General features: G+C 38.9%; 1 protein-coding gene and 1 long non-coding RNA gene across 5 annotated transcripts in view; one reads left to right on the top strand and one right to left on the bottom strand.

Annotated features, from left to right (window-relative positions):
• The window catches only part of ube2d2 (ubiquitin-conjugating enzyme E2D 2 (UBC4/5 homolog, yeast)), a 47,136-nt gene extending 24,485 nt beyond the window's left edge, over positions 1-22,651 (bottom strand). The window contains exons 1-2 of one of the 4 annotated variants that reach the window (XM_069898650.1): positions 22,257-22,639; positions 20,769-20,837 (exon numbers count right to left, since the gene is read on the bottom strand). Coding sequence is in view for 2 of the 4 variants with exons in the window: in XM_069898646.1 (XP_069754747.1) it covers positions 22,257-22,280 (24 nt within the window). In the remaining 2 variants the exon portion in view is untranslated. Of the gene's footprint in view, positions 1-20,768; positions 20,838-22,256 lie in introns of all 4 variants that reach the window. The other 3 variants (XM_069898648.1, XM_069898646.1, XM_069898647.1) reach the window with 3 other exon arrangements.
• Positions 22,652-22,818: 167 nt separating this feature from the next.
• LOC138743370 (uncharacterized) overlaps positions 22,819-24,312 on the top strand; it is a 30,440-nt gene continuing 28,946 nt past the window's right edge. The window contains exon 1 of the long non-coding RNA XR_011344836.1: positions 22,819-23,173. This is a non-coding gene — a long non-coding RNA (uncharacterized lncRNA). The remainder of the gene's footprint in view (positions 23,174-24,312) is intronic.

Consider the following 24,312-nt stretch of genomic DNA (forward strand, 5'->3'; position numbering starts at 1 on the left):
TGGTGAGTATAAAACATTATTTTAATGCTTGAAAAATCTTCCCTTGTTTGTTGTTTAAACATTGATACACACGATTTGCTTTTGCTACTGGGTTGTTTTTTTTTAAAAAAAGACCAGTTACCCAAAAAATTCTGTCATCCAAAATAGGTCCAGTCCCAACGATTTCAGATCAGAGTTGTACTGTACTTTCACCAGTCCTGCAGCAATTCAAAGTTGTGGATCACCAATACCCTGAATAAATGTTGTTCTTAGTAATACCCAGATCCCAAAAAAACAAGTACAGGGCATCACTATATTAGACAAGCAGTAATGCATGGAGGCTTGGTAACCCCATAGAAATAATGAAGGACATAATATTAATTATACAATCCTAAGGCAGCAAGATAATAGAAGTGTACGACCACTTGAATCTTGAAAGCTATCCACCAACATACAATGAGCAGAACTATACATTTTTTATGTTTCCCCTCTCTTTCCCCCCCCCCCCACCACCATAAACCTCATGCTGTCCTCATGGCCTTCTATATCCTGGAGGCATTATAGTAGTTTGTGCTGTTATTTCTAAATGTCTATCAGAAGCCACCAATTGTTCAGACACAAAATTTATTCAGATTAAAAACAGTGAAGAACAATATCTGAATATTAAATGAATGGACAGTCAGCGAAGGAAAGCACCACTACAATAACAACAACACACAAAGCCCTTTCAAGCTTTTATGTTCAAGATACCTGCCTTATCCAATTTGTTGACCTCATTCAAATAAATGAGACCAAGATGTAGCCGATGTGCTACTCTATGAAAAAGTATGAAGCACATCAAGCCCTCAGATTAGCATAATAAGCCACCTCCCAAAATCAGTTACAAGTTCAAAGTGACAGAAGGGCAAATGTACTGGCATCAGACCGCGCCCCCCCCCCACCCCCCCAACCATGCTGCAGTATAGTTACTACTGTCAGTCTGATATACCTTTCGTCTTTCCAAAATAGTATACAAAACCCCACACAAAACAATCCTCAATGTCTTCAAGTGGTAGTGTGATCTATTATCACAACTTCAGGGGCTGTAATCTCAAGAAGCTTTAAGATTCTTCAGGATCAATGACAAATTACTCCATTCTACTTCTCTAGATTCTGAGATGGCTAATACTGCCAACATTGAATGCGGAGTCTTCCACAGATGAATCAAAATGACAGTTTGCAGATGCTGTTCATTCCTTCTGTGCGCTCAGTACCACCCCAAAATGCCCCTTTCCCACTCTGCACAAATCATGGGCCATAAATTCCCAAGAATCAGCAGAGATGTTGCATTTTTGAAACATTAAAGCTTCCTCATTTACCTTCTGAAGTGAGCGAACAAGAACCTATGCAATGATAAACCATAATCACTCATCCTAGAAATCATCTACACCTAAAAGATGACAAATTATATTGTTAGTTATGAGAACATGCTAGATGCAAGTTCAGTGGATACATAAGTTACTTGTCTTTTGAAAAAAAAGTCAAGACAAAAACCACATACTATTTTGTTCTAAGCTTTTCGTAAAGACAGTTGGAACTGCATAAAAAAGCAGATTCTCTCAATCTAGTACACTTCATAAATGTTCAATTAAGTGTTATTCACCTAAGAATTGTCATAATTTGAATGAATCAGAAGTGCAAAACTGATCCCATACCAAGTGCAGAAAATTGAAATTGGTATTGCTACAATATATGTTAGAATAGCTATGGGTAAATATGTCTTTAAAAGAGATAGATTGTGGGAATTTAGTTGAGGTAACACTTCACAAACAGAGTAAATCTTCACAAAAGGCATCTCATTTAAAATGCAAGATTTTTGCTGAAGTGAGACATTTATTTTGTCACCAGTGACTTGGAAAAGACTTCAAAAGGAGTTGCAAATGGTATATAATGTTAATCATGTCCAGGCTCAGATACTGATAAGATCTTTTGAAAAATGGGTTTAGTGCCTTGGGAGAGGTCATTTGGTTTTAACAAGCAGGGAGAAGAAAAAAAACAGGTGATTTCTCATTTAGAGAGGGGGGGGGGGGGGTGTCCAGTTCTACAGCAGCAGTTGAGGCTGCAAAATGGCAAGCTGGTTGGCTTGTTGAAAAACCTCATTTTGAAGAGGGGTTGTGAGTTCTCCTTTCAGCCTGTTAAAAACCCTTGTAGTCCTTACAAGAGGAAATGTCTGGCTAGAGTGTTTCTCCTGAAATAAGGGAAACCAGAGGAATTCTGGTAACCTGGAAGAAGAGGTTATCGTCTGGAAAACCCTGAGGGGGCAAGTTTCTTCAGCAAGATACGGAAGTGACTGATTAGAGGAAATCAGTTTGTGTGTCCAACAAGCAAAAAAATGTTCTGAAACCAACAAGAACCTTCTTGAGCAGTAACCATTTAACTTCAAACACTAGAGCCTGGTGGAAATTATAAATATTGAAATCTATGTACAGTATGAGAATTGCCTGATACCAGTGAATTTGCAAAGTGAAAAGTGAATGATTGGATAGTGAAACAGAGAACTTTCTTGAATTAGAAAGGAGTTAAGTTAGGTTAAATTAATAGTAATAAATTAAAGATTGATCCTGTTATGTTCAAAGAAAATCAAAAGCATCTTTTGTTTAATTAACCACTGTCTTGGTGAATTTCTATTGCTGCTGGGTTTTGGAGTCCTCTGGGCTCGTAACAGATAATTTCCCCATAGAAATCAGAAGATTGGGAATTTGTTTACCTTCTAAGCCAAGAGACTAATAAGATGGGCTGCATATATGCACAATCTCACAAAAGATTACCAGCCATCCCTCCACATTATATTTTGGGGCAGGGTGAGGGGTTCCAGAAAAATCATCTATAATTGCAGTTTTGTGTTATAGAAAAACACATCTGTGCAAGGACCAGGAATGAGTTTATTTTTTAATTACTCCTCCCACCTCTCCCCCACTTCATACCAGTCAACATTTTATTCCATTTCAATATATTTTTCAATAGCAATTTGTGGTCTTTCTCAAGGTGAACATAGCAAAGGGAAGGATTGACAAGTCTTCCCCATCCCAAGGACCAAGATGCAAAAAACATTTGTTTCCAAAAGGGCCACATTTAGCATGCAAAATACCAGTTTAAAATTTTAAGTTTCAATGAGATACGAAATCTACAAATTTCAAATAAATCACACTGATTATTCCTTAGTCCAAGACTATTTTATAAAAATTCCATTTCAAAATTTAAGCAATTCTTTTGATAAGTAACTGGACAAACTGCTTATCAAAATATTTATGTTCCACTGAATACATTGCCTTAAAACCCAGTTTCAGAAATTACTAATAGAAGTATACTGGGAACCCAAATAAAGTAGACATAGAATCAATTAATGCAAAATATACTAACCTTCAAGATTAACAATAATCTGCATGTCAACGAGAAGCATTACCCATTAACAAGTCCACCACATTGAAATATGCATCCTCATTTTTTTAAAAAACAAATGGGATAAGTGGCAGTTTTTCCATCCGGAGGTTATTTGGTTTGAATCCCAATTCTTTACTATTGTACAAAATTGCTGCAGTTAATGAATTAAAAATTTAAAGCTGAATGTAAAAAGATTATTAGGACCAAAAGAAAATTAAAAGTAATGCAAAACAACTAAAGCAGGACCAATTGGGAAACTTAGAATGGAAAAGGAGAATACTAGGAAATAATTTTGCCAGAACATGTACATATCAGAAATGTATTTGTATTTGGAATAGATGAGGAAAATTACTAAAACAGGGATAAATTTACACTTCTGCTTTCTGCCGTGTCAAACAATAAAAAAAAATTGCTGTAATAAAGCTGCAAACGGTCAACCAGTTTTCTAAAATCTTATGTACATTGAAATGCTTTGAGAGGTTGGTCATGGCCAGAATTAACTCATACCCAAAAAAAGACCTGAACCCACTTCAATTTGCCTACTGCCACAATTGTTCCACACCAAATCTCACTAGCTCTCCACTCGCCCTAGATCATCTAGACAACAGCAATATGTACATCAAGCTACTTTTCATCGATTACAGTTCAGCCTCTCAGTACTGGTCACCAAGCTTCAAACCTGCCCCTCTGTACCTCCCTCCACAACTGGATCCTTCATTGGAAGGCCACAAAGAGCACGGTTGGTAACAATGTCTCCTGACTGACAATCAACACAGGAACACCTCAAGGATGCGTTCTTAGCCCACTTCTTTACTCTCTCTGCACTCATGACTGTGTGGCTAGGTGCAATTCAAATGCCATCTACAAATTTGCCAAAGACAAAAATCACAGACGGCAATGAGGAATTGAATAGAAATAAGAGATCAGCTTGCTGTGCGGTGTGACAACAGCAATCTAGCATATTTCAACATTAACAAAAGCAAGCAATTTATTGTGGACTTCAGGAAAGGAAAACCAGGAGAAAACACACATCAGTTCCTCACTGAGGGGTCAGCAGTGGAAAGAGAAATGAATTTCAAATTCCTGGATCTTAACATCTCTGAAGCTCCATCCTGGAGCCACCATGTCCATGCCATCATGAAGGAGGAATGACAGCAACTATATTTTGCTTGTAGTTTGAGGAAATTTTGTACATCACTAGACTTGCCAACAAAACATTCTGACTGGTTGCATCACTGTCTGGAATGGAGTCCCAATGCACAGGACAGGAAAATACTACACCGAGTTGTGAACTCTACTATCAGCACCAGCCTTCACTACATTAAGGACATTTACAAGAAGCAGTGTTTCAAGAAAGCAGCCTCCATCATCAAGGACCCTCATCAAGGTCATGCTCTTTTCTCCCTGTAAGGAGACACAGGACCCCCCCCGAAGACATACACATATTACAAAAACAGATTCTTCCCCTCAGCTATCATATCTGAATGGACAATTAACCTAGAGACACCACTGCATTTTTTCTTTTTTTTTTTGCATGAAATATTTATTTTTAAAAATCTGTATTTACATAAATGTAATTTATAGCAATTTTGCACCTGTAATTGCATATTACTGCTGAAAAACAACAGTATCATGTGATCATGACAAGAAACTGGATTCTAAACTGTGGAAGGACAGATTATTTAGAAAGTTTCAAGTCAAGATTAAAACTAGGACCGCCACACTCAAGTTCTTTGTAAACTACTAGATTTCATGCTTGATGCAATTAAGAAATCAAGATACTCAAAGTATGAATTCACAGGAAAAATGTCAATATATTTCAATTCTGAAGGATTCAAGAATCTGTGGAAGAACTGTACCCCATAAGTTACCTCAGACTCTTCAAAAAAAGTGGAAGCCACCTACAAACTCCAAAGTAATGCCCAGGAACATGTGCATTTATTAATTTCTTATTTTATTTACATGGTAAAAGCCAACTCCAGCCATTGTAACACCCAATTACACCCAATTAACCTACAATCTCATACCGTTTGGAGGGTGGGAGGAACTGGAGCACCTGGGGAAACCCCACACAGGTCATTAAGGAGAATGTACAAACTCCGTACTGACAGTTCCGGATTCGAACCTGGATTACTGGCACTGTAATAATGTTGCACTAACTGTGCCCATTATGTTAACACTGGCTTTGCCCTCCAAAAATTGCAATAAAACTACAACAAATTTAATCACCAACTCGAAACCACAAAATTCCAAACAGGGTGTGCAAGTTTGGAGAAATTATTCTCTTTTTTACTGGAATTAATCTGATTCACTATTGTTTCACTTTGAATGCATTTTCTACTGTATGATGCGCTCCTTTGGAATTCAGGACAAAGTGCAAGCTTGTCATTGCAAGGTTGGAATTATTTCCAAAAGGAATTTTGTTCACGAATCTGCAGAAATTCATTTTATTGCTATGTGCTGTAAAATTCTGGTAATAACTGGATATTTCAAGGTTCATGGCATGCGAGGTGCTTGTTAAATCAAAGGAACACCCCAAATAACATCAACATATTATTAGGATGAATCCCGATAAATTAATGGGTCCAGAGTCATTAATTCGTGACATTCACAACAAGGAAATCCCAAAAAGAAACCCCAAGTTATTATCAATGATTCAGCAGATCATATATTACAGTGAGTCTTTGGTGAAATTGGTAATAATTGGTGAATAAAAATTAAAATTGTGTATTTAAGGCTGATCTTGTTCTACCACAAAATACCCTGAAAATGACCTCAAGGCTGGGTTATTCAAATGATGTAGATCACAAATGATTTTTTTTTTTTTTAAAAGCACATTTTTTTGCTTCTGAATTTGAGAAATTTGTATTCAATGGTTGCTTGTAGATGTCAGAACAACTGTAGGATACCATACATCCATGTGGATCACACACCTGATTACAGGGACCAGAGAGGAGAAAGATTTTGTCAGAAATCTCTATTTGAGGAAAGGAAAAGCTTCCTTCTGGTTTAATAGTTAGCACCACTGAAGGCCAATTCGGAACCATGGCTGCTACATCACTTCATGTCATTCATTTTTCACACCATTTCAATGAGCCAGATTCTCATCAATAATTTGTTATCAGAGCTGGGACAAAGGCAAAAACCACAGAGAAGTCAAGATGAATTAAATTTGTCCTGCCCAAATGACAAAAAACAAGTGTAACAGAGGTTCAGGATTCTTACCACACAAAAGATCCGAGTCGATTTCCACATTTCTGAACCAGTTAAATCAAACAGTACCACCAAAACTTTGGTGATAATCTTGGGAACCAACGGAAAATAGCAAATTTGTTTGCCTAAGATTTAAAATTAGCCTGCTTAAAATTGAACTATTGCAGAAAACATGAAAAATGTCAGAATGACAAATTCATTAATTATATGCAGGTGACTTCATCACCAACATCGAAGTACTCGAGCTGGCAGAGTCCGCAAGCATCGAATCCATGCTGCTGAAGACCCAACTGCGCTGGGTGGGTCACGTCTCCAGAATGGAGGACCATCGCCTTCCCAAGATCGTGTCTATGGCGAGCTCTCCACTGGCCACCGAGACAGAGGTGCACCAAAGAGGTACAAGGACTGCTTCAAGAAATCTCTTGGTGCCTGACACATTGACCACCGCCAGTGGGCTGATATCGCCTCCAACCATGCATCTTGGCGCCTCACAGTTCGGCGGGCAGCAACCTCCTTTGAAGAAGACCGCAGAGCCCACCTCACTGACAAAAGACAAAGGAGGAAAAAAACCCAACACCCAACCCCAACCCCAACCCACCAATTTTCCCTTGCAACCACTGCAACCGTGCCTGCCTGTCCCGCATCTGACTTGTCAGTAACCAACAAACCTGCAGCAGACGTGGACATTACCCCTCCATAAATCTTCGTCCGCGAAGCGAAGCGAAGCCAAGGAATACCAATTACAAGCTTGGCCATGCTGTCAGCAGCAATTGTCAATGATTGCGGAAGTTAGGTTTAAATGAATGGTAAAGAGGTGGTTATGGTGTATGTAGATTTTAGCAAGATATTTGAGAAGATTCCTCATGGTCGGTTCATTCAGAAAGACCTGAGACATTGGCTGTGTGGATGCAGAATTGGCTGGCCTTTAGAAAGCCGACAGTGGTAATAAATGGAGCATTTTCTGATAACACTGATCAGTTCTGGGACCTTAGCTCTTTGTGATATTTATAAATGACGATGAGAAAGTGGAGGGGGTGGGTAAGTTTGCAGATCACAAAGGTTGGAGGTGTGGATAATGCAGAGTGCCACTGTGAGCTACACCGGGCTACAGACAGGATGGAGAATTGGCAGAGAAATAGCAGATGGAGATCAATCTGGAAAAGTGTGAAGTGATACACTTTATAAGATTGAACCAGAAGCAGAGGTTCATTAACAAGGTTAATGGTAGAATTCTTAGCAGTGTGGAGGGACAGAGGGATCTTGGGGTCAAGTCCATAGGTCCCTTAAAGTTGTCATGCAAGTTGAGAGGGTGTTTAAGGTAGCATATGGTGTGTTGGCCTTTGAGTTAAAGGACTGAGTTCATGAGCTGCAAGGAAATGTGGTAAAACTCTTGTTAGACCACATTTTGAATACTGTGATCTGGTCACCCAAGAATGTAGATGCTTTAGAAAAGATGCTGCCTGGTTTGGTGCATGTCCCTTATGAGGAAAGATTGAACAAGGGTTTTTCTCTTTAGAGCAAAAATGACAGAGATGTACAATATTATGAGGAGCACAGATAAGAGTTGACAACCACCCCCCTTTTCCCTAAGCAGCATAAGACAACTGGAGGAAAGTTAAGGAGAGACGTCAGATTTTACTTTTTAAAAAAAACAAGAGTTGTGGGTATTGGAATGCAGCTTCCAGGGATTGTAGTTGAGGCTGATACAAAAGATATTTAGATACTGTAAGCACAAGAACACAAGAAAAAAGATTATAGACAGTGAGGGAGGGGATGGATTGATCATGGTGTTGATTATATAGACTGCCACAGCATTTTGAGCCAAAGGGCTTGTACTGTCCCATATTAATTACCATAAGGAAATTGAAACAAATGACCACAAATCAATCAAGGTTTCCAAGACCACAAAGAAATAAGTGCATTTAAGATTTAATGTCTAAAATGTGACCTTGTTGGATGAAAGATTACAATTAGAAAGGTACCCATTTCTAGCCACGTTGCCTATTAATGTCCACAATACATTCTGTGAAACTGGATGTTATGTGATGTGGATATGGTGTGAATACCATATTATTGTATATTCTTAGCAAAACTATATGGGATACTGAACTTACGATAAATTAAACTTTTTTTCCACTTTTTAAACTTTGATGTAAACAGTTTATTAGCCTTTATCACTCACACTTTAACAAAGAGGATCAGGATCATCCACATCACTGTTTTTAACTTCCTTATATTGTTCCACTAGAAGAGTTTCAGGTCAAATAACCTCAATTGATAACTTACTCTAATGCCTGAAGGACCTGGCTGAGGTTCTTCTTGGGGAGGTGTTGGCTTTTGAGGAATATGTCCAGTATTATTTGCCAAGTTTGCTTTTCCTCTCTTCATAAATTTCTTTATATGCAGCAAACACTGCACGAGCATTCTTCTCTGTCAGTGAAAAGCATTCAGTGTTTGGGTCCATCTCTTCAGCAAGCTGTTAGGTCTGCAAAGAATTTGGCTAACCCTTCAACAGTGAAGCTCCTGTGCACCCATTCTTCTCCTGCAGTTTCCTTTTCCTTCGCCTCTTCTTCAGTTCCAGTTAAGTTTGTTATGTCCCGTTCTCCGATCGGAATTTCTGACTGAACTCCACTATACCCTTATCAGACCACAGACGTATATGAAGTTGGATGTTAAGTGGTGCACACCTGTAGTTCTATTTGGCTTGAGAGTAATAAAAAGTATTTTTAAACCATCCCCATTTCTAAAAAGGTACCAATATTTTGAAAGAGAAAAGCCACTAATGATATCACACATTGTTAACACTATGAACACAATTGGAGAAGAAAATATATTTGTTGGAAATTACCCAAGATATTTGCAGATCAACTCAATAATATTTGAAAGTACTGAAATGAGAAACAGTTAAAAGTGACTGGCTATTTCTGTTAAATATCCACAATTTTGTTTGTAATTTTCTAGTCATTTTTTTATTAAAATCTCAAAATTTTACATACCACAATGATTATTGGAGAAGCCAAGGACTCAGGACAAGTTCTTAATAGCAAGTACAGTAAATTCCATTTTAGTTGTTTGTTCCTACACTGTATTTTAATCTGGTCAGGACTGCTATAACCCAACTGCATGGACTGGTAGACACTTAATATGCACGCAACTCTTTGGAAGTTAAATTATTGACTTGTTATCCAAAATTTTACCCTTTACTCACCACAAAAGGTAACAAAATTAGCTACTAAAACACCACTTATTTGGAGCAAAACTTCAGAGTTCCAACCTTTTGCTTAAAAATCTATGTCAGGCTTGCTTTTGTTCCAATGAAGTAGGAAAAATGGAAAAACAACAGTCCAAAGGTGGACAAGAATACTTGCAAACTAGATAAATGCTGGAAGGAACAACAAGAAGTTTTTATAAATAAAAGCAATGACAATGTTTTTACTCATTGGAAGTGGCAACTTTACTTCTGTAAATTACATTGGGAACACATCTTGTGGTGGGCTGCATAAATACCAATGATTACACATTTTCCTAGTCACAAGATAAACAAGCTGATTCATTAGTGTACTTGGACTGCCAAATGGTGGAAGGCATAACTTGAAAGTTTCTGAATATTTATTTTAGATAAATTTAAGCCCCTTTTCCACTGGCATCTTGTCCCAGGAATTAACTGGTTAAGGGTCCAGGGAAAAGGAAAACAATCAGCATGCTGGCGTCAAATGACGCCAGAAATTGACAATCTCTAACCCTATTCATATTTCCAGGTCAGCTGACACCTGATTAAACCAGTGGAAAAAGAACAACCTCAGTTCATTCCATTCGAAGGTAGACTCTCCAATCCCCAGGGGATGAGTTGTGTTCAGTGGAAAAGCAGTCAGTGTCCTGGTTAAAGGTGGCCCAATCGAAACAGCACAAATGGCTTCCTATCCCAGGACACTGCATGGCCAATTAACTAGGATGCCAGTGGAAAAAGGCTTTGGGAATTAACATTCACCTTAAGGCTTAATGTAATTTGGTAAACTCCAGTTTCATTAAACTGATCACAAGGTCTCTGAAGGGGGTCTTTTGCTTCTTTTTCTCTTGATATGTGCATTAGACCAGAGGCAACTTTGTGCACCTTTACAGACAAAAAATGTACATGACAGTCAAGAAATCTTGAACTTTAATGAAAAATTAAACTATTGTGTCAAATTAGTGACAAACAATTAGTTTCATCTTATTTACAAGAGAACAACTTTATACACTGCCAAGTATCCCAAGTTTGTATCTTGCATTCTGCATTAGCAGATGGCAATACTGTACACAGTATTTCTCTGGTCACTTCCAAGAGGCCATCCACCATCATACTGCAAATAATATAATTAATTTGATTTAAAGTTGCCAAAGGGAGAAATGCTAAAGGTAGTGCTAATATTGGGTTTGGAGTCACTTTATTCCTAACCCCAGGCCAATGAACGGAATCATTCTGCACTTGGTTTCTCTATTGGGAGTTGTGCAGCACAGCAACTGCACTCTGAAAGACCTGTTTATGTAACAGCTGATAAGTCTAGGGGTGGGGATGCTCCTGCTGTCACAGCCTTTCAGGAGCGTATGCAGTCATTTACAGTTCAAGATAAATGGCTATAGGCTTCTCTGCTTTTAGTACACTGCACCTCATAAGTATGCTAGGAAAAACAAGTTCTGATTAGTTATACACATCAACTCTAACACAATGCCTTTTTAAATTCTAGCAGAAATAGGTGGAATAATTTTAAGCAAAGTTTAACTTCCTCCACTTTTTAAAATATATTATAGTAAAACTCCAATAATTGGCAGTCCAACTCTTACAAAATAATGGTTTGATATATGACTCACTTCCTTTAATGCACTGGCATGGAGCTTCCATTTGCCCTTTAAACTCATCCAATTGTTTCCACACAATGCAACTTATTAGCAAGACCTTTCTTCTCACACTCTAAATTGCATAGAATAAATACTGAACCCAGTAATGTCGAAAGAAAAAGCATTATAGAATATTAATTGGAGAATAATAATTGGAATAAAATCCAATATCTCAAGAAATCTGCCACATTCAGGATTTAAGAGCTTTGCTACAAGTTAGTTGGGTGAAAATAAAGCCTGTGCATGCAAGCAGTCATCTCATCTCCAAGTCACATTTTCTAATGACTTAGGAATTACAGACCTCAAAAACTTCTGTGAAATTAGAATTACTGAATTGCATTTGAAAACAAGTACTTGGTTGCCAGTTTCCTTCCTCCTCCACAGCACGTTTACAAACTTAAACATGGCAGAAAGCATTTTTGTGAGCAATGCCACATGGTTTTCACTGAGCAGCTTTTCTGCAAGCCAACTTGTTTATCTTAACCCATTTGTGTTTGTTCTGCATACCCTGAACTTTTTCCAATTGCAGTCCTACTGGTGGCCATCACTAATTACTAGAGACATTAATGAACATTGACTTTACACCAAACAGTGAATGCAAGGGATTATGCACTTACTGAAGGAGTTGCAAACTCAGTTTTGAAACACTTGGATGGAGTTATGAGATGGCACAACTGTTGCCAATGGGCACTGCAAACAGTTTAGCAGGTGTGCACAGCATTGATTCAATGTTCTATTAGGTTTCAAATTTCTTCACTTGCAAATGCTTCATTGCAAAATTTTTAAAATAAAAATGAAACATTCTATCCTACCTACTAGACTTCAGAGTTCTTTCTGTAACTTAATTCACAAGTTTTTAAATCACCACTTAGATTTGTGGGACAATTGGATTTGGTCAATCAGTCTGCTCCACGCTTCAAAAGAATGTCAAATTTGTGGTCCAATTCTGTATACCTGCCTTCTGCCAACCAATATTTATACACCTTTGAGTCACAAATTATCTTTCTCACACTAGATTTGAAATATAGATTTTTTTTTCCTCTCGATGTATCACTGGCAATTCATCAACAGTCAACTGTTTGCACAATTATTGTGGGTTGGGAGTTCCAAGATTTAGACCCAATTACACAGACAAAATTGCAGATGCTGGAAATCAGAAATAAAACCAAAAATGTTTTGGGTGATGCAGTATCTGCAGAAAGCAAGTTATCATCGAGTTTGGAATCCTTTTATCAGAATGAGAAAATTTGACTAGGTAACAACATAGGGGATATGTGCTGAGAAAAATAAAAAGAATTTCTTTGAAATGATGGAATAAAGGAGCAGTTTTAAAAAAAATCACGTTAAAAAGCTTCATTGAAAAATGTGTTACCAATGATACACAATCTGTCTTGGGAATCTTTCTGGGCACTCTGCACTATAGATGACGTTTTCAATGATCAAAAGTTGGAGAATTGAATTAAAGTCCTGCAGACTGCACGTCACAAGGGATGGTACTACAATTCTAAATGAGAATGGCTTGCAGCTCGGAGAATTTACTAATGCATGGTCCTCTGTCTGCTCCCCTCACCTTTGAGGGTAGCTGTTGAATGTTTGGGCAAATAAATGCATTATGTGGAAATGCACTGAAAACACACTACCAATGGTGAAGGAAAAGAACATTTGGGCTTGTATATGGGATGCTAATTAAGTGGTTTGCTTTTCCCTTAATGGCATTAAAGTTCAAGTGCTAACTAAAGCTGGGTTCATCAGCAAATCATATCTCTATATCTAACCAAGATGTGCCCTGTAAATGGAGGAAAGGTTTCTCGTGGCAGGAAGTGAGCCAATTCCTCCTGGGCACCTGACCTCTAATCTGCTCCTGTGGCAAAAATATTAATGTAGCTGGACCTGGCTGGTTCTAATTAATTATGCAACACAATATATCCACTTTTCTTACAACCTGAGGGCCTATGTGGCCTATCAAGTCTCATCTGAACTCAGAACATTCCAATAATCCCCAAACCTTCCCCTAATGCCCCACCCATCAACTCTTCACTCACTATCTGACGATGACCAACTCAGGCACAAGTATCAACCAGCATCTTTGAGAGGTTTTGCACATCTTGGTGAAGTTTCCCCCAAGGACATGAACATGCAAATCCAAATCAGCACTGGTTCAGGATCAAACCTGGGTTGAGGTTGCACACCAGCCACACTACTTGCTGCTCCATGGAAGACTGCAATGGCAATACCAAACATCAAGGGTAGATGGTCAATTTTCATGAATGCCAAATAATACTCAACCCATGCTTGTACAGTATATTATCTGGGTCTTGCTGCATACACACTTGGATTACTTCATTTACTGAGGATTTAGCATAATTTAAAATTGCATATTGAAGAATTCTGACCAGGTCAACCTTTTTACCAATCACAGTAGTAGCCTGTTGGCCCAAAATATTGCCCAACAGAAATTCAACAGTCTTTGGACTGGGATGAATGACAAATCCCAAAAATGTTTGCTCAAGTTTTGATTCCACTGTTTTCTTCTTCAAGATCTTCACGCCCATTGATGTCACACTCGAGTATTTTCATGATATGAAGTGCAGTTGCTCTCATTAATTCAGCTCTTTGGTCATTTTTCTAAACCTGATGGGATCTGGCATTCACAAATGGACACTTGCCATTTGCCTGTGATTGGCAAGTGTCACAAGATTGTTTCCAATACCTTCCATCACTAGTCTTTACTAAGTTACTGCTTAATGCCCTGCCTATGTTGATAGTACAGGTATTCATGTTAGAAACATCCAGTCGTCAGGTGGATACCAGCTCCAACTGTTCTGGAACAGCTTAGCTAGTTCTGGGGCAAGACAAATCTGCAAGATCAACTGAAATGATCATACAAAGGCCCCAAAATATTTTCCAAAATAAACAAAATGCTGATCCATGGCAAAAGTTTCTCCCAAATCTACACTTTGCTAGAGTGCGCATCCTATACTGCCATATGACAAAGAATATCCATGAAAGTGAACTAGTCCCGGCAGACAAAGGGCATTGAGAACCAAACAGCAACATTAACTGCACTGAGGCTACATCTTATACTTACATCGCCAGAAACTCAGCTAACATATTGTACTTTTACGCATATCGTGTACATCATATGCGTATTTTACAAACTAGGCACCCCCGTATGGTATATGTGTGCACGCAGTATATGAAAATATTTTTATGTCGAAAGAATGCACACAATTAATAGTGGGTGGGAGAAAGTTGAACTGGAAATTTGTAGCTGGCGTGGGAATAATAGCAGCATTGAAAGAATGCATACAATTTAAAGCAACTTTGGAAAGAAGCGACAGCAATTTATAGCGAGCGTTGGATTGCAATAGTATTAAAAGAACGTGCACAATTTATAGTGGCTGTGGAAATGATGCAATTTATAGTGAGCGTGGGAACATTACAGCCAGAATGAGAATGAAATAGCTGCAATGAAAGAAACTGCATAATTTATAGTGGCTGTGGGAAAGGTGCAATTTATAGTGAGCGTGGGAACGTTCTAGCCAGCCTGAGAATGGACACACAGAATTTATAGCAGGTGTGGGAAATTTTGTTCTTGCGAATATCTTTATATGAATGCCACTGTATTCCTATAACCAGAACATTCTGGCTAGGGCCCTGCACTTTATTGATGTTAATTGCCCAGACCCACCCCTGAGGGAGGAGATCAACATATCAAGTGCCTCTAATAGGAGGCACAAGAATTAAAATCCTGGTCAACTCTGAAGCCGGTCTATGATCTATTTAATTGATTCCTCTCCATGTGCTGCAGCAGGATATCAACTATAATGGGCAATTGACACTTCTGAGGGAAGTTGATTGGGTGTTAATTGTGGAAGATTAAGTGAGGCCAAAATTGGTATAAACTTTGCCTCATGTTCCATTTAAATGCAAATTGATTTCTCAGTCAGAATTTAGACTACTACACATGTGCTGTATATGCATGTGCGCGTTGTATTTTTTTTTATATATACACACAACTTATGATTTTTCTCCATGTTATATGTGTGCGCACAATGAGTGAAAATACAGTACTTGTTTCATGAAACCAAAATTGTAAATGCTTTTTTAAAAATAAATAAGCTGTACTCTAGAACCTCAGGTTGTCAGTCCTTTTACACCACATGTGTCATTTGTTGGAATGTTGTCATGTTGGAAATATTCAATGTACAGGAAACTTCCATGAACAGTCCAAAATGACACCAGATATACTTAGATTTTGATGCATGAAGCATTTGTAATAAGGTGGATGAACTACTAGTACAAATGAATTAGGGCCCCAAGGGGGATCAAAGCAGCAAATTTAATATTCAAAGGTATTTGACTGTTGGATAAGCAAGAGGAAAAGTTGACAAGATAGTACCATTAAAAAAGATGTACAAATGCAACAGAATCTTGTCTCAAATCCATTTTTGTTTTGGGGAGTTAATGAAGAAGGCACCAATAGGACTAGTGCAGACACTCAAGCATGCTGTAGGAAGGGATACAAATCCATAATAACAAAGGTAGGTAAAAACAGCAAGGAAATAATTACAAGTGTAGTCTTCAGGTAGACATTGGAAAGGGTAGCAATGAAGACACAAGCTTTATTTTACTGATTTCTGCAACTAAAACTGGCTTCATTTTTAAGGTGCTATTTAAAGACACACAAACTTTTGTTTCAAAGGTTAAATATGTAACTTTATTTTCTTCATTTCAAAGGTAGGGTCCCAAATTGCACCATCCAAGACAGGGTTGCTGCATGGACTGCACTGCTGAAGAATAGGTTGATAAGCCCTCGAGATCATCTCAAAATGGCATCCAGACATACACTTGGAAGCATATTTAGCAAGGTTTTCATTTGAGCCAGAATAGTACCTTACTCAAGTACGCATGATCACAAGCACAAAAGACCAAAGGGGTTCAAACAGAGCCATAACCTTTCAAATCAAACACATTTGCCAATTTTCAATAGTTAGATTTCCTTAGTCATGTATTACAACCAAAAGATTTGTAGTCAAATGATTCAATGTTAATTTGATCTTAATCTGACATGTAATAAAATAATGAATACCTTTCCATTCTCTTTATTTCAAGTTGAATGTTTACATGGCATTCTGACCATCATACCTGATGTTCTTCCTACCATCACCTCCAAGCCATACCCTGAATTTACTGGGAATACAATTACAAAACCTGAAACACACCACCAGACATCAAAAACAGTATTTTTTAATTTTTAAAAAGAAATTTCTTGAACATCAGCTTTTCTGGCAAGATCATTTGTTGTTTATTCTTAATTGCAGCAAGTATGAGCTAATCACATGTCACCAGCATTTCTGGTGAACAGACTCCCAGATTGCTGTGTAGGCATTATATAAGCAACAGAGAAGGTTAGGGGCATGCAGAGAGTATTCCTGTGTGGAGGTCTTCTCACTGCTGGGCTTGAGGTGCTGTCGAAGTAGGTTTATTAGACAGTGTCATTATCAGTGCATGTGCTGGCTGCGGCAAATTCAGTGAATGCACTAGATTACTAACAACCAATGATTTTTGATCAAAATATTACGATAGAGGCCATTTTCAGAACACGCTTTTAAAAATAAAAACACCCATAAATCTGCTGTTCCACACAGTTAATTGCAGTTTGAATAATTTGCTCAACATTCGTTTCATTCATAATGAAACTTTTCATCCAACAAAAACTATTTGATAAAGATCATCATATTCGGTTTGGATCAGATCATCACTTTTCTAATCCAAGTGCAACCCAAATTAAAAATACTGATCAGTTCTTCCCATCCCATATTTGAAGATAGCATACTTCTAGCCTCTCCAGTCATACTCAGATCGGCAAAGAAACCTGATGAATTGGACCCAAGCACTTATTGGCCTTTAATCCACCGCTTCTGTAATTGAACCATGTTAACCTAAATATTAATTTAAAATTGACCACAGATAGCTTGCGGCACACATGCTTTAGAATCAACTTGTGTGCAGTGTCAAATCCAGAAGCTATCGTCAATGACTGCCTGCTCACCCTTCTTGCATCTTATAAATCCAGAAGCTATCACAATTTAAACAAGTGTTTCTAGATCAGGTTACTGTGAACCTTACCAGAAAACAGCCAAGGAATTCTCATGCACCTGCTTCACTTTTCATTCTCAGTATGCAAAATGAAATTGGGAGTGTCTATGGTGGTATACACCATCATCAGGGATGATAGAATGCCAAATAGCTGGTCTGCTTTCTGTTCAACAGGAAGCTTTTTGGCCATACCTGAATCGCATTCCAGCAAGTGGAGAGTATTTCATGTCAGAAAATTTCAGTTGCTGCAAGACAGCCCGGCTCTTGTAACGTCAGCATTTTGTGGTTGGTCCAAAAACATTTCTGCTTAATGGTAACCTTTGCTTCTCCAGCATCCCTCCAAACACATGCTGATAGGACAGTTAACTTAAGTGGAAATTTGTAGACACAACTGATTGGATTAAGGTAGCAATGTCACAATACAAATTAGATTCTTAAAAATGTAATATTAGATAAGTCTAGTAGTCAATCCAGTCTCAAGGACAGATAACTCCAAATATTATTTCTCCAAGTGGAAACATCTTAATATTTAATTTTCTGGGTGTTTTATTTCCTGCTTTATCATCTGAAAATAGCTCAAATTATTCAGCCCATTTGACAACACTCTCACTTTGTGAAGCACGGTTAGCACAGTGCAGTCACAGCGCCAGCATTCGGGATCAGGGTTTGAATCCCATGCTGTCTGAAAGAAGTTTGTATATTCTCCTTGTGTCTCTGTGGGTTTTCCTCAGGGGCTCCAGTTTCCCCCGTCTTTCAAAACGTACTGGGGTTGTTGGTTAAATGGGTACAGATGGGCTCGTGTGCTGAAATGACCTGCTACTGTGTTGCATGTCTACATTTAAAAATTTAATTTAAATTTTCTCCTGACTAAATATTTTGAGAAATTAGCAAGACAACATGAACTTCTTAACCCAATAATTTTGATTAAATTATTGTGTCAGAAAGGCCATTACCCTTTGCATGCTTCCTTATGCCCAACACTCAAGGACAGGAAGTAATGAAAGCTATTAATTTGAGTTTAACCAAGGCTAACAGATTCCATACTTTTTTTGACATCTAATATTAATTGACAAATTTGTACAAAAAGAAGGAGCCAAGTTTTGAAAAGAACAAGTATCACAATTGTGATTTGAAAAATGTCTGAATTGTCCCACAATTTGAAGTAATCTTTCGGCAAGAAAATATCAATACGGACAACCCGAAACTATGAAGCCTGTTCAACTGGATCCAATTTGTATTTGCCCAACAAATTGGGCAAAGATAGTCAGAATTTAATCTCATTGGATGAGAGGTCTATTAGAATTAAAATTCATCCAGAATAATGTTCAAAACCCAGTGTGAATACTAACATGTCATGTACTTGAAATTGGATATCAGTTTGTGTCAGAACTCTCCTTCTATAGCAGAATACACATAGGTTGCAGGTGATAGCCAAACAAATCCCCCTGATCTGAATAACAGGCCACCACAGGACACAAGGCAAAACTCTAATCACAATACACTCTGCCCAAACACAATATACAACCTGGTTCGGTAGTAAGGATCCATGGTGAATTAAAGTAAACAAAATTTTACTTTTTCACCCATGATTCACCGATGCATGCAGTAAACATAAACAGGGCACAAGTTTAAAAATTAAATCACAAGTAAGCAACAAGCTACAAAAGGATTATCTAGTATTAAACACTAAAATAAAAAAATTGAAAACTTGAAATTAAAAAGGGAAATTTTATGAAAAAACCTGTTAGACCAAATGGCTAATGTTATTCCTGTAGTAGCTGGTACATTGTTAAAATCAAGGCTCATTTGGCAAGCAAAAATTAATGACAATCAACCATACTAAATTCATTGAAATATTATTTTAAGAATTCCTTCCAGATCAAGAGCTTCATTTCATTTACAAAAAAACAGTATCATATAATCACATCTTAGTTTGCAAAAGTTCAAATGTATACAAGTAATTACATGCATCCTTGTGCATTATAATTAATTTGCAAAAAAAATTAAATCCATTTTCCAAATCAAAGGAAAGGTATAATATTTCCATTAAATAAACTGCCTATTTAAAACAAATTCCCAGCGGCCACAGTGGCCTATTGCTAAACATACTAACCATCTTCCAAAACACCTCAGATGCATTCAGTCACAAGGTGAATCAGGGAAGCAGTACAAGTGGTCAAAAGAGTGCAAGTTGTGCAAGATACCCTTCCACACATTCACCACCTGCCACACAAAAAAGTTAGAACCTGGAGCCAAGGTATTCAAATTCTGTGAAAAGGACATAGTGGCATTAGGGATGGAGTAGGGTTTTTTAAAAAATGAGCGATGTTTTAAGTGCAAAAGACATCAGATTTCCCCAAATTATTAAAAAGATGGAGTGACCAAAAGAAAGGATAAGAATTTTATATCCAATACATCATGCTGGGGGGTGGGGGAAATCAATACACGAGACCAAATATAAATTGAGAGAATGTGACACAAAGAACACCTCTCATAACTGTCAATTCCTATATGTGCTGAATTATGGACACAAGATAAATGAGATGAGAAACCCAGAATGAACAGAATTAGAAAACAGTAATGTGTTTCATATTGGTGGCTGGGTAGTATAGTCACAACTCTCCCTTCCTTCCTTCCCCCCCTGCCCATTTATTCAATTATTACAAAAATAGTTAATTCATTAGACTGAGCAAAATAGTTCAAAATACCTCTTCAGCTGTCAAACTTTCCTTACCATGTTTGAAATGCATTCTTTCTGTTAAAGCTGTGACTTTACCAATCAATTATTGTGTCTGCTATCAATGAAGCTACAATACTCAAGGTCACATCAAGTATTCCAATAAATATTTCCAGCTTATCAAGGAAATTCAGGTGCTCAAATTTCCTTTTACCACAACCTCCAACTTGTGTTTGCCTACTCATTAATGATAAAAATTAAATAAACTCTTCCATTGCATTAAATCAGATGGAACAACTTCTTCCAAAGTGAATGCACACGGTGAGCGTCTGCATTGTAACTCACACTTGCTTTATCTTTCCAAATAGAGAGGTGGAAACTTACAAACTTAAAAGTATAAAGGTTCTGAAAACACTTGCAATTTAAGCAGAAGCAAAGTTGTTCATGACTATCATGAAAAACTTTCCAAGAGCTGACAAGTAGGAACTTCAGGATTTCAGACCTTGTTCAGTGAAGGAATAATTTAATCAAATGAAGGAGATACACAAGAGGCTTCCAGTTTTCGTGAAAGCTGTAGATCAGAGAACATAAAGGGAAAACCATTAGAGGATTGGATTACAGGGATGAAAAGTTCAAATTCAATGGATCTTGGAAGTTACCTCAAGTGACTTTCAATCAATCAACTAGTTTTGATTGAACTTGCAGAGAAATCAAAACTGAAATACCCATAAGTCATAGAACATTACAGCACAGTACAGGCTCTTTGGCCCATGTGGTGCCAACCATTAGAAACCTAGTCAACAAACTAACCCTTCCCCATTGTACTCCCAAACGTCACATTAATGTGAAATTTAACACATAATGGGATTATAGGGGAGAAAGGACATTTTTGATAAAAAATAAGTTGCTTGAAACAAACCTAACAACCCAAAACAGTGCAACCCATTTGAAGGTCCAACAAAACTGAGATTTTGTCTTCCATCACAAAATATAAAACAATTGATCTCCAAATGCTTGGTTCAAGCACAAATCCCAATCAAAAACTTTTATTAACTTATGCTTACCCTCTGTACTGACCAGTGGAAAATGGAGGAACCTATAAAAAGGAATTGGCTAAAGTGTAGAATAAAACTGAAATTTTATTTCAAAATGGCTTGGGTTTGTTCTTTCTTCAAATGCTGGACCCAAATATTAAATACTGTCACAAATGATGGCTTGCAACCCAAATCTGCTTTCCACGAATTCCCCAAATCAATGAAAGATCCTGATTTTTGAAAGGATTGATCCATACTATTTATTACAGTTCCACATTTCCTTCAGAATCCACTCGCCAGTCAGACAGGAAGAATGTATGGAGATTTTGATTTGTTTTTCAAACTGACAGATCGGGAGGAGAGAAACAAATGGGACACATTGAAACGTCAGCAGCCAGCCTGGGGGGGGGGGGGGGGGGGGAGGGGAAAGGAAGGCACCGGTCCCTCTCCGCCCGGCAGCGACCCTCCGGGAGGCGCAACTCAGGGCCTGTGCAGTCGGGAACATCAAGGCCTAGGTCAAGGGCTGCGGGCAGCGCCGTGACATTTGCAAATACTCCAGCCAGCACGCCACTCATCTCTTCTCCCTCAGGGCAGCGAGGAAACTGGCGGCCAGATTCCCCCCCCCCCCCCCCCTTCACCCCCCGATGACGGGTGGGGTGGGGGGGAAACAGGGCCTCCGCAGAATGGAGGGAGGGGGAAGGAATAGTTTTCTCTTTTTCGCAAGTCAATGACCTCTCTCTCTCTCACTCCACTCCCACAGTAGGAAAAGGAGCGGCGAGGTGGTGCCAGGCCGGAGGACCCCCCACCCCCACCAGCCGCCCGCCCGAGGCCCACACGCTCCAGTAGACGTCGGCCATGGCGGACGGGGGGAGGCGACAATTCCGCCGGGCAGCCCAGGGCGCTTCAGGGAAGAAAGGAACGAGCAGGCGAGGCGGGCCGCGGCGGACACCGCTTACCTTGTGGATTCTTTTCAGAGCCATGTTCTGATACGCGGGTGGGGTTCGGGGCAGGTGACGGCGGGTTTCCCCTTCTCTGACAATAACAGGGTTAAAGGCGAACCCGGAAAAGCCGCCGCGTCTGCTCGGAGAAACCGAGAAAATGGAAGGGACCGGCCGCTTTAAAGTAGTCCCCGTGTACCACTCCGCCAGCTGCAAGGGAGGAGGAGAGAAAGTAAACCCACACAACCCCTCCACTCCACTTGAGTCCACGCACACTCTCCCCTCCCCCCCACTCCCCCTGTTTCCACACCCTCCTCGGCCGTCCTTTAATTTATCAATCGGCTTGACGATGGGCTTTTCTTTCCAATTCTTTTTTTACATAGACTGGATTTTAAACAATCAAAGGACAAGCGCCGAGAAAAGGGGAGGGGGGGGGGGGGGTAGAACGCTCTCTCCGGAAAGGAAGTGAGCGGCGGATGGTGACCCGGTGAGTGACTCGGTTCGATTGTCTGCGTGCTCTCGCGACAGGTCGAGGGCGAGCGGCGGCGAGTGCGCATGTGCAGTCACCCAGGCAGCCCGCGCAGTGCCACCAGAGGCACAAAGGAGGAGGATGCGGTGGTCGTGGAGGGGAGGGCGGGATTGGCGCTCCATGGACGCGAGAAGTGGCTCCTGGCTGGACACTTGGATTCATCAGTGTGATGCCAGCGACATTTATGATTCATGAGCGTGGCAGAGCTGCCAAAACCTGCGCGAGCAACCTGGAAACTTTTGCTCACAGAAGTGACGAGTCAAATATATGATTTTTTTTATATAGGCCGGAAACAAGTTCATGGTTGTAGATTGAGTGCATTTAGTCGTTCGCCAGCTGTGCAGTATATTCAGTCTTGGGCAGATTTAACGTTTGTTATTCGAGTTTGCCGTATAAGCATCGATTTGTAAGTGTAATTCAATTGCAAGTCTATTGCATTAAGTGTAACTTAGTTGTTCCGGATTCCAGCTATCCCCACAACTTGTGTTTTTACGGAGTGAAACTGTTTGCTTATTTTATACTAACTCCACGTTGACACTTTAATTAAAAGTGTTCTATTTTAATTCCATAACCTTGTTCAGATGATGTGACAAAATATGCCATTTAACACAGTGGTTCTCAAGTCTTTTTCTTTGCACTCACATCCCACTTTGGAGTAATCCCTGTGCCATTGGTGATATGTGATTTGTAAAAGGGAAGGGAAGATTGAGACTCACTGCTCTCGATCCAATTGTGACTGAAATGTTTTGCTTGAGAAAAATTTGTCATTGGCCCATTTCCTTTGGAGTTGTGAAACCGTGCACATCACGAGTCAATGAGGTACAATTAAAACAGTGGTTTTCAAACTTTTTCTTTCCACCCCTATACCACCTTAAGCAGTCTGTTACTAATCACAGAGCACGTATGGCATAGGGATTACTTAAAGTGGTACGTGAGTGGAAAGAAAAAGGTTGAGACCACTGCCTGGATGTGATCTGTATCATTGATTTATGATCAAATGCAGTTTTTACAGATTTTGTTGTGCATTTCTAATGATATTAATCTTTGTGTTTGTCTAGATTTGCATAAGATATTTATTATTAAACCACCATTTAAATGAAATACTTGTAAAATACCTGTGATGTTCTGGGTTTATTTTTAATGCTATCAAGGTGGGCCACTCACTGATCGCATTTGTTACAATAATGAGTTTCATTAGCTCTAAATTGCTTTGCAATGTCCTGTAGTTGTGAAAGTTATATAAATTTATCTTAAATAGTTACATCCTTGCCTTGTGCACTGTATGTTGTTATTTAGTATGTGACAAAACATTTGTTCTGTAACAGATTTGCAGTGATAGAACATGAAATCAAAAATGCTGAACTAATGGCTTCAAAATGTTAACTTAAGCCCTTTTTCAATCTCGCAAGTGATCCCAGGAATTAACCAAGTGTATAAAAAAAAAAAGTCTAGTGTGAAATGAAAATCTTCTCAACGCTGGCATGAGATGATGTCATTTCACGCAGGGGATAGGCTGCCTTGATCCCTAGTACAATCCCGATGTTT

This window comes from Narcine bancroftii, chromosome 9 (genome assembly GCF_036971445.1).
Source record: "Narcine bancroftii isolate sNarBan1 chromosome 9, sNarBan1.hap1, whole genome shotgun sequence".
Classification (NCBI taxonomy): Eukaryota; Metazoa; Chordata; class Chondrichthyes; order Torpediniformes; family Narcinidae; genus Narcine; species Narcine bancroftii.